The sequence below is a fragment of the Antennarius striatus genome, chromosome 16, assembly GCF_040054535.1.
Source record: "Antennarius striatus isolate MH-2024 chromosome 16, ASM4005453v1, whole genome shotgun sequence".
In the NCBI taxonomy this organism is placed as follows: domain Eukaryota; kingdom Metazoa; phylum Chordata; class Actinopteri; order Lophiiformes; family Antennariidae; genus Antennarius; species Antennarius striatus.
This window is the reverse complement of record NC_090791.1, coordinates 395,001-405,000: the sequence shown is the minus strand read 5'-3', so window position 1 is coordinate 405,000 and position 10,000 is coordinate 395,001. Positions and strand designations below refer to the sequence as shown.

General features: G+C 56.4%; 1 protein-coding gene across 2 annotated transcripts in view; it reads left to right on the top strand.

The window, feature by feature from the left end:
* Window positions 1-10,000, top strand: part of LOC137609981 (RNA binding protein fox-1 homolog 3-like) — a 267,024-nt gene that overhangs the window by 238,858 nt on the left and 18,166 nt on the right. For both annotated transcript variants that reach the window (XM_068337367.1, XM_068337368.1), the window contains 3 exons: window positions 828-1,079; window positions 5,580-5,711; window positions 8,737-8,790. In XM_068337367.1, coding sequence (XP_068193468.1) covers window positions 828-1,079; window positions 5,580-5,711; window positions 8,737-8,790 — 438 coding nt within the window. The remainder of the gene's footprint in view (window positions 1-827; window positions 1,080-5,579; window positions 5,712-8,736; window positions 8,791-10,000) is intronic.

Here is a 10,000-nt window from a genome sequence, read left to right as displayed (position 1 = left end):
CCTCTTCCTCCTCCTCTTCCTCCTCCTCTTCCTCCTCTTCCTCCTCCTCTTCCACCTCCTCTTCCTTTTCCTCCTCCTCCTCCTCCTCTTCCTCCTCCTCCTCTTCCTCTTCCTCCTCTTCCTCCTCCTCTTCCTCCTCCTCTTCCTCCTCCTCCTCCTCCTCTTCCTCCTCCTCTTCCTCCTCCTCCTCTTCCTCTTCCTCCTCCTCCTCTTCTTCCTCTGGGGGGGCGGGGGGGTTATGCAGCCGGTTGTGTCTTTAAATCTGATTGCGGGTCTTTCTGGGGGTGTTATTGGATTGCAGTGTTATTGTCTCACCTTCTCCTCAGTGTTTTAATGTGGGGGGGGTGAGTCTGATCTCTCTGCTCATTGGTCTGGATTCAGAGGCGGAGCTTCCATCAGACCCTTCTGGTCCTTTACCGCGGTAACGGATCAGTCCGTTATCCCTGCAGCTCATCGTCTGAAGAATCCGTAAGAGACAAAGGCTCCATGCAGGGGGGGCCATCCATTTCACCAGTGGGGGGAGGGTTGTGCTCTAGGGGGAGGAGCCAAAACACCACCGCTGCCTCTGTTATTAAACTGATAAACTTCCATCGCCGCCGGATTGGAGGAGAGGGAGGAAGCAGCTGCTGCTGTCGTCCAATCACAGCCCCCGATCAAACAGGATCAATTAATTGATCTTTCCTCTCAGTTCACCCCCCGAGCAGCAGCCGTGTTCGTTAGCAAAGATCAAGGAGCACTCTTATCAGGGGGGGTTATAATGGCTGCCCCCCCTCACCAACACTCCCCCTTGGGTTTGATTTCTAACGCTGCTGTTGTTCCTCCCCCAGGGTAACCAAGAGGCCACCAACCCCCCAGAAGCGATGGCCCAGCCGTACACCCCCGCCCAGTACCCACCCCCCCCACAGAACGGCATCCCAGCAGAGTTTGCGGCGCCACACCCCCTCCCGACGCAGGACTACGGCGGGCAAAGCCGCGTCCCTGAGCACGCCATGACGCTGTACCCCCCCACGCAGACGCACAGCGAGCCACCCCCCACCGACAGCAGCACGCCGTCCATCACGGCCCCCACCACCGCCCCGGTAGGTGTCTGCCGCCACACGCTGTTGTCACAGCGACGCCGGTAAGGACGATGTTACCCCCCACCCCCCCGTTCTGTCTGAATGACATTAAATCAACTGTAGCATGTAGCATGTAGCTCCAGTGTAGCTACTTTAGCATGTAGCATAGCATAAGAGTCAGCTGTTGTTAACAATCCACTGTATTTACTGCAGCATGTAGCATGTAGCTTAGCTTCAGAGTGAAGGCGGAGGAGGTGGGAGGAGTTATTGTTGGTCAGAGTCAGAGTTGTCATCAGGTGGTCACCACTACCACTATCTCCACTAGCTTTAGCTTTAGCATCATGATGAACAGTAAAGTAGCCAATGGGGTGAGGAGCCTGACGCTCTGAGATGCTAACAGGGACAACAGCAAACAACAACAAGGGGGGGAGGGGGTGTTGGAGCTGCGGAGATGGTGAAGCGCCTTTGTTCATATCTACGAATGTAAGTCGGATGTTTGTATGTTGAGGACTACCTGTACTGATTTCATTCTCGCGTCCGATTGGTTCAGACGTCCATCAGCTGTGTTTAGCTTCAGTCCTACTTGTTCTCCCCCCGGCGTCGCTCCAGAGTGCCCCCCCTCACTGCAGCACGCCCCCCCCCGCTGTTGCGTATCTCCTCACAAACACTAAAGGTTATTTAATAAAAGCTGCGGCGCTCTGAGCCCCCGTAACGGACCTTCTCTGGGGGGTTAAAGGGGGGGGGCAGACGGATAATACTCTGAGAGATGGAAAAGACCTTCAGACCTTTGTTTCTGCTCCTGTGTGGAAACACCTGCTGGGCGGGGTCACGGCGGGGCCACCCCCCCCCCCGAGAGGGATGTGGGTCACTCATAAAAGCCTTGTTAATAACCCCCCCCCACAATTACCGATGGGCGATGAGCGTTTGGCAGCGGAGAGGTGCTGATGCAGCAGGAGGAGCAGCGTTCTCCGCCCCCACGCCCCCCCATGTCGCCGCGTTTGATTTGAAGATCTGTGTGACCCCCCCCCGCTTCATGGTTATGCGCCGCACTTCCAGTAATGGCTGACACACTGGAGAGTTTAAAGTGAGGAGACTTGGCAGGAGGTTGAGCCCCCCTCACCCCCCCTCCATTTGATTCCATTTCATCTGCCCCCCCCCCCCTGTGAGGAACCCCAGAGACGGGGGCCGTGGAGAGATGAGAGCTCGCCTTGCGTTCCCTTCTCTCTTCATCCAGCAGGACGGGGGGGGCGTTAGTGGGGTATAAACACACAGTGTAATCCTGGGGGGGACGCCAGCCACCGCTGTGTCCCCCCCCTTAATGGCGGACCCCGCCTGTTGGCTGTGGGTCCACAGACGCCTTTGATTAGGGCCCCCTGCAGAAGCACAGATTGAGGGAGCAGACCCCCCCCACCAGCGCCCCCCCTCACACACAGCAGCGACCCCCCCATCCTCTGCTGTGCTCAGCTCCTCTTCCTCTTTCAGCAAACATTCTAGACTCAGGACTTAAAACGGGTGGAGGGCAGGAGGGGGGGCGGCACAGAGGCATTGTGGGTATTTAATGAGGACTAGGGACTCGTCTCCGCCTCCATCAACACTGGCTGGTCCACAGTGGGACGGGGGGGGCGGTCCTGTGGGACGTCGCTCAAACACGACCAACTGGAGGAGAGCCCCCCCTGACTGTTCTCCAACGGGGGGGGGGGGGGGTGCCAGCGAGCTGCAAAGACGACCCGGCTCGTGATTGGTCGGTTCAATCCGAGGTTTGGTTCCGTGAGTCATCAGTTCAGATGAATGAAGGCGGGGTCAGGGCGGGGCTTAGCAGTGTCAGGGCGGGGCTCAGCGGTGTCAGGGCGGGGCTCAGCGGTGTCAGGGCGGGGCTCAGTAGTGTCAGGGCGGGGCTCAGTGGTGTCAGGGCGGGGCTCAGTGGTGTCAGGGCGGGGCTCAGTGGTGTCAGGGCGGGGCTCAGTGGTGTCAGGGCGGGGGTCAGTGGTGTCAGGGCGGGGCTCAGTGGTGTCAGGGCGGGGGTCACACACACACACACGTGTGTGAGGGGCGTGACCAACAGGGGCGGAGCTGACGGCAGTGCGTCTCCGCCTCAGGACAAACAGATCCATTGGTTGCGACTAAAGGGACCCGGTTCTGGGTGGGACCGGGTCACGCTGCCCCCTGGTGGAGAACTGAGACGTGACGCTTCACGTGTGTTGTTCTGTTCATAAACGTGTTGTTCCACACGCTCATGTGGTCATGTGTGGACAGAGCCTAACTCCTCCCCTATGTATTTAACTCCTCCTCCATCTATTTAACTCCTCCCCCTTCTGTTTAGCTCCTCCCCCCTCCTGATGGTTTACTCCAGCGTTCCGTCACTTTCTCTCTATGCAGACGATGAATGTCCAGAATGAGTCATCTAGCCTCCGCTGCCGTCGATGAACCCGGGGGGGGGGTTCACAGATGGGGGGCGGGGCGGGGCCCCCCCATGATGGAGGAGATTTATTCACAGCTTCTTCAGAAAACACAACAAACAGGGGAGAATAATGAATTAAAGCGAGGCATTATAATTCTGGAGCAGGACTCAGACCCCCCCATTTAATCGGATGTAATCTACCTGCTTGGCAGCATTCCAATCAGATAGTTTCAATTAGGGGGGTGTGGGGGGGTGTAATGCCACTCCAGGAGGAAGTGCTGAGCCAGCACTTTACAGGCGATTTGCAAATAACAGCGAGGGGGTGTTTGAGATGAGCGCCTGAACAGAACGCCGCGGCGCCGCGGCGCTGACGCCCCCCCCCCCCTACCCCGCTTTGCCGGCTGTGGCAGTAACGGCATGTTTTGCCCCCCCCCCTGTGACAGCAGCTGTCGGGACAGTGAAGTGGCTCTGAAGGGGGCCTCCTGTGGAACACGGAGGTAATTACTTCCTGCAGCAGAGACACCCCCTTACCCCGCCTCAGTGCTGGGGGGGCAGCATTCAGCGGTTGTGTTCTATGTGTGTCTGTGTTTGCCCCCCGCCCCGTGTCACGGTGCCGCCGGCCCGCCTGAGAGCCAATCAGGTGTTTGCAAACAGTGGCAGTGATAAAGAGGCAGACGCTGGAGGCGCTCGGCATTCTGGGAACTCACGCCAAAGGTCGGCGGTGTCGCGTGTGACCGATGGGACGCGTCGACCTGCCCCACCTGCGGGGCGGCAGGGACACTGGGGGGGGCGTTAACAGTGTGTGACACCGTCCCAGAATGACGGCCGTTACAGAGAAGCTCATCAGGATAATGAGAATAATGAGGCCATCATAGTTACCATGACGATGATGATGATGGATGATAATGAATCAGTCCCCGCCCCATTTCCTCAATGAGGGCGATGCATCAGCGGGCGGGGCCTGTCAGCCTCAGCGCAGGGTTACGAGCCGTGTGTGTGTGTGTGTGTGTGTGTGTGTGTGTGTGTGTGTCTGACGCCATCAGAGCGCTGCTTCACACTGGGTCACTCAGGGGGCGGGGCTACCGTCCTCCAATCACACGCGGTCGGCCGTTAAAATCAAACCGATGATGATCAGGATCAAAGGCATCGATCTGATCGGTTCTCCAAAAGTTTTCTAATCAATAATTAAACAGCTGAACAAGACGCACAAATTCAGGCTTAAATGAACCTGTGTTAATGCCCCCGTCGGGGTAATGATTCTGATAATGGGGGTGTTGAACAGATGCGGTGCAGGTGCAGCCGCTCATCCGTTAGCGATGCTAATTAACGAGGTGCTTTGTGTTTATCTTTACATAAACCGAAGACAAAAGTGTTTTAATGTGCTGACAAATAATTTAGACGTCGCCGCGGCGCTACGCTAGGCTAGGCTAACACCTGGTTGTCTTTGTTTAATAAAGTTGATTCAAACTGGATTCATGTTTGTTGTTATAGTTAGAGTAAAACAGTGTAATGCTGGTCGGATTAAACCGCTCCGTGGCGTTAAAAATGAATCTGATGTTCAGGATCAGTTTCATTAAAGCTCGACTTGACTGAGTCGAACTTGAACCCGACCGACAGAAACTAAAAACTGATTCACTTTTCCGTCCGCCACAAAAACACGGTCCGTGGGAACGGAGGAGCGGCGAGCGGCGCGGTGGAATCCATCACCGCCACCCCCCCCAGAGCGGGGGGGGGGGTGTCACTGACAGCAGAGGGTCGTTTATAAAGAAACGTCGAAGTCGCATTCGCATAATGATGGAAACAAGCGCCGAGGCCCTGGGCCCCGCTCTCTGACGTCCCCAGTAATGTGTCTAGTCTGGACGCGCGGCGGCGCGGCGGATCTGTGTTCCCGCCTCTTTGTCAGCGCCGTCAATCATCCCGTCGCTAAGCGCAGAGATTAATCCTGGATTTGCTCGGACAACCTGAGCTCTGACACCCGTCAGCGTTGTTTATCGCACTGTTGAAAAATGGCAGCCGCTGTAAGTTTGTTAGCCCCGCCCCCCCCTGCAGCTATGCTAACCTGCAGCGGCTAACGTGTGTGTGTGTGTGTGTGTGTGTATGTGTGTGTGTGTGCGTCTGCGCAGACGGACGACGTGACGCAGACGGACCCCTCCCAGCTGCACTCGGACTCGTTGGAGAAGCAGCAGCCGAAGCGGCTCCACGTGTCCAACATCCCGTTCCGCTTCCGGGACCCCGACCTGAGGCAGATGTTTGGGGTGAGTACCGGGGGGGGGGGGTTTGTGACCTCACCTGTCGGGTCATATGTTAGCATAGCAAGCCCCGCCCCCTGATTAACGACGGAAGAACAGAGCCAAACGTCACGCTACTGGTTCTGAATGGAGACGCCAGGAAGCTACTTTAGATGCTACGTGCTAATGGCACCGTCGGAACCCGGAGGCGTGGCTTCTCGTTGCCATGGAGACGATTTCCAGCTGATGATATTTATTACCGGAGTGATCCGGCGGCGGTTTGATGAATTAGCGACAGCGTGGCGCCGCGTCTCCCTTTCTTCTCCTGATTGTAGCGGTTAGCGTCGGCAGCGCCGCTAATTAGCTCCAAGGCCTTCTGGGCCGCCGCCGGGCGGCAACATGACACCATATTGATCACAGCCCGCCCACTCCCCCTCCACCACCCCCCGTTACGTGCCCTTTGTGTTTGTCCTGGGGGGGATTAATGGTGTCGGGTGGAGCTCCGCCCCCAGACATGGCCGCCACAAAAGGCCTTTGTGTGAGCAAAGCCACCGCAATGGCTTCTGGGATGCCGCTAGTGCAACACGTTACTAGCTTAGTGCATGGGCGGAGCCTGCAGACGTGCAGGCAGTCAGGTGGGGGAGGAGGGGGCGGAGCCCTAAAAAAATCGCGCCGTACTCTAACGAGGCGCGGCGGCGCCTTCGCTAATTAGTCGCCATGAAGTTGGCATGTGGGAATGGGGGGGCGAGCGCCGCTGGGGGTTGTCCTCGTTCGTGTGACCACCCTCACGGCGTCCCCCAGAGCGATGGGGGCCTCGCCCCTCCCCCACCCAGCTGCCGCATGTTGCTCTGCTGTGTGAACACACGGCGTCATTAGCGTGTTCTAAGAGTGTAAAGATGTGGAGCTAATCGAAGGTGGGGGCGTCGGTCTCGGGTGTTTGTTGTTTCCACGGCGCCCGGGGGCGGAGCCAACGGCGTCCATTGTTATTTGATTCAGGAGGAAAGCGTCGACTCAGACATTCTCCCGTCGCCACGGACGCCACTCAGTCCCGTGTAAACACCACACGGAGTACCGACCACGTCAACCCCCCCACATCAACCCCCCCACGTCAACCCCCCCACATCAACCCCCCCACGTCAACCCCCCCCAAAAAAACCTGTTTGAAATGTCAGAGGAACAGCGGGGGGAAGCGGCGGCGGCGCGCTCCGTTCTATCGTCACTTTCAAATCAATATTGGATCCTTTCTGTGTTCTGATTGGACGGTCAGAGCTGCAGCCCCCCCTCCTCCTCCCACTGCAGGCTCCTCCCATTGAAGCTATTGTTTATCGGTGCTGCTGATGCAGCTGTTTCCGTGTGTGTCTGTGTGTGTGTGTGTGTGTGTCTGTGTGTGTGTGTGTGTGTGTGTGTGTGTGTCTGTGTGTGTGTGTGTGTGTGTGTGTGTCTGTGTGTGTGTGTGTGTGTGTGTGTGTCTGTGTGTGTGTGTGTGTCTGTGTCTGTGTGTGTGTGCGTGTGTGTGTGTCTGTGAGTGTGTGTGTCTGTGTCTGTGTCTGTGTGTGTGTGTGTGTGTGTGTGTGTGTGTGTGTGTCTGTGTGTGTGTGTGTGTGTGTGTGTGTCTGTGTGTGTGTCTGTGTCTGTGTGTGTGTGTGTGTGTGTGTGTGTGTGTGTGTGTGTCTGTGTCTGTGTGTGTGTGCGTGTGTGTGTGTCTGTGAGTGTGTGTGTCTGTGTCTGTGTGTGTGTCTGTGTGTGTGTGTGTGTGTGTGTGTGTGTGTGTGTGTGTGTGTGTGTGTGTCTGTGTGTGTGTGTGTGTGTGTGTGTGTGTGTGTGTGTGTGTGTGTGTGTGTGTGTGTGTGTGTGTGTGCCCAGCGCCGTGTGGAAATCCACAAAGACGACTTCCTCTGAAACTAATTAATCGGCGCCACAAGCCCATTACGCTCGGTTAAAACAATTAGCATCTGCACGCGGCGTGGGGGGGGCGTCGTCTCAGGGAGGGTGGGGGGGGGCGTCACAATGGGATAGAAGCGCCGGCAGGAGGCGGAGTCCTGCTCCCGTTGGAACCAATGGAGCTCAGCGCCATACGCGGCAGATGTGCAGATCTTCTGATCGCCCCCCCAGAACGGATGGCGGCGCCGTTAAAGAAGCGGGTGGCTTGATGGGGCGGGGTCACCCCCTCCTCTGCCGGTTTCAGCTAGATAGTAACCTGCTCTTCCCCACCCCTGTTAACCATCTGTCCACCCGCATCAAGGCCCGCCTGCGTGGAAGATCATTGGTGGTTGATCACACGTTGGACGTTGATCATTCATTGGGGATTGATCACACATTGGGGATTGATCACACATTGGGGGTTGATCACACATTGGGGATTGATCACACATTGGGCGTTGATCATTCATTGGGGATTGATCACACATTGGGGATTGATCACACATTGGGGATTGATCACACATTGGGCGCTGATCACACGCTGGGGATTGATCACACGTTGGGCATTGATCACACGTTGGGCATTGATCACACATTGGGGATTGATCACACATTGGGGATTGATCACACATTGGGCGCTGATCACACGCTGGGGATTGATCACACGTTGGGCATTGATCACACATTGGGGATTGATCACACATTGGGGATTGATCACACATTGGGGATTGATCACACATTGGGCGTTGATCACACGTTGGGGATTGATCACACGTTGGGCATTGATCACACGTTGGGCATTGATCACACGTTGGGCGTTGATCACACATTGGGGATTGATCACACATTGGGGATTGATCACACATTGGGGATTGATCACACATTGGGCATTGATCACACATTGGGCGTTGATCACACCTTGGGCATTGATCACACATTGGGCATTGATCACACATTGGGCATTGATCACACGTTGGGCGTCAATCACGCCTCGGGCATCGATCACGGGTCTTCTGATCTCATTTCTTCCAGTATTGATGGAAACTCCCATAAAGCATTGCAGCGGCTGAGGCGTGGCAGCGAGATTGAGGAGCTGCTTCTGACTCCGCCTCTTCTTCTTTTCTCTCTGCAGCAATTTGGGAAGATTCTGGACGTGGAGATCATCTTCAACGAGCGCGGCTCCAAGGTGAGACGCCGCCCGTTAGCATCACCATCCTGGTTCTAATGACAGCGTTAGCGGCGTGAGCTCATTGGCTGAGAGCCGCGGTTCCAGATCCGGTCCTGGAGAGCCCCCCTGTCATCAAGAGCGGGGGCTGTTTCACTTCATCGACAGTGGGCTCCAATCAGGCTCTGCCCCGGGGGCGGGTCCTATTCCACCGTCAGCTGATACAGAACTTTATTGATTTGTGATGTTGAAGCTTTCATGTTCTCCTTGAATGCCCCTCCCCCTCCGGGCCCCGCCCCCATGTTGTTGTATTTTTACTGTTGTTGGTTCTGACCCAATGAAACAGCTGATCGTTCCTGCGGGGGTTAAACCGGGACTAGTTTTAGTGGCGGATGAACACGGGTGTTGGGCGTGGCCCGTAGGCTTAATGAGAGCATTCTGATTGGTTGTGTGGTGCAGACTAGCACAGTTAGCTAGCAACGCTAACAGATTACCCACAACCTCGGTGCTGCTGATGTCACCAACCACGGAGGGCGACGCCCAGTCGTCCGTCTTCTTCCTCCTTTGGGTTTTAGAGATCGTCTGAACTGTGAGAACAGGAGACACCCCCTGCTGGACGCCGGCGGCGCTGCTGCTGCGCTGCGTTGGCAGACAGGGGGCGACGGCGGCCTGTGAACAGCCGAGCGCGTCAGTCCAGCTGTTCCTTTAATAGAGAGCACCGAGCTCTGCCCCCCCCACCCCAACCCCCCAGCCCTAGACAAGATGGAGCACCGGATAAACCTGCCTCCCCCGCCGTAACAAGCATTTATTGTTTGTGCCCTACGAAGCCATCACCCATAATTCCTCGGTGCCCCCCCCACCCGGCGCTACATAATGAACCCACCAGGCCATTAATAACCAATCTATTTCCTATGAAGCTGCGGCGATTTGCATTCAATATGTTTGTCTGCCGTGAAATATGGTGCCCCCCCCCGCCCCCCCCTCGCCACTCGTGTAAGCTAATTATTTGTGTATGATAAAAAAAAGAAGATGGGGGGGCAACCACAGTCGGGTGAATGTCCAAAGGATTAATTTTGCCCTCAATTCCTTTTTTGAATTTATTCTACCCCCCCAGGACCCCCCCCCCCAAGGACAGGTCCCGTGTTATTTATGCAGCAAACCGGATCACGCCGCCCCCCCATCTCTCACATGTATTACATCCTCCAGCAATTATCAGGCAGCGCTGGCCGTG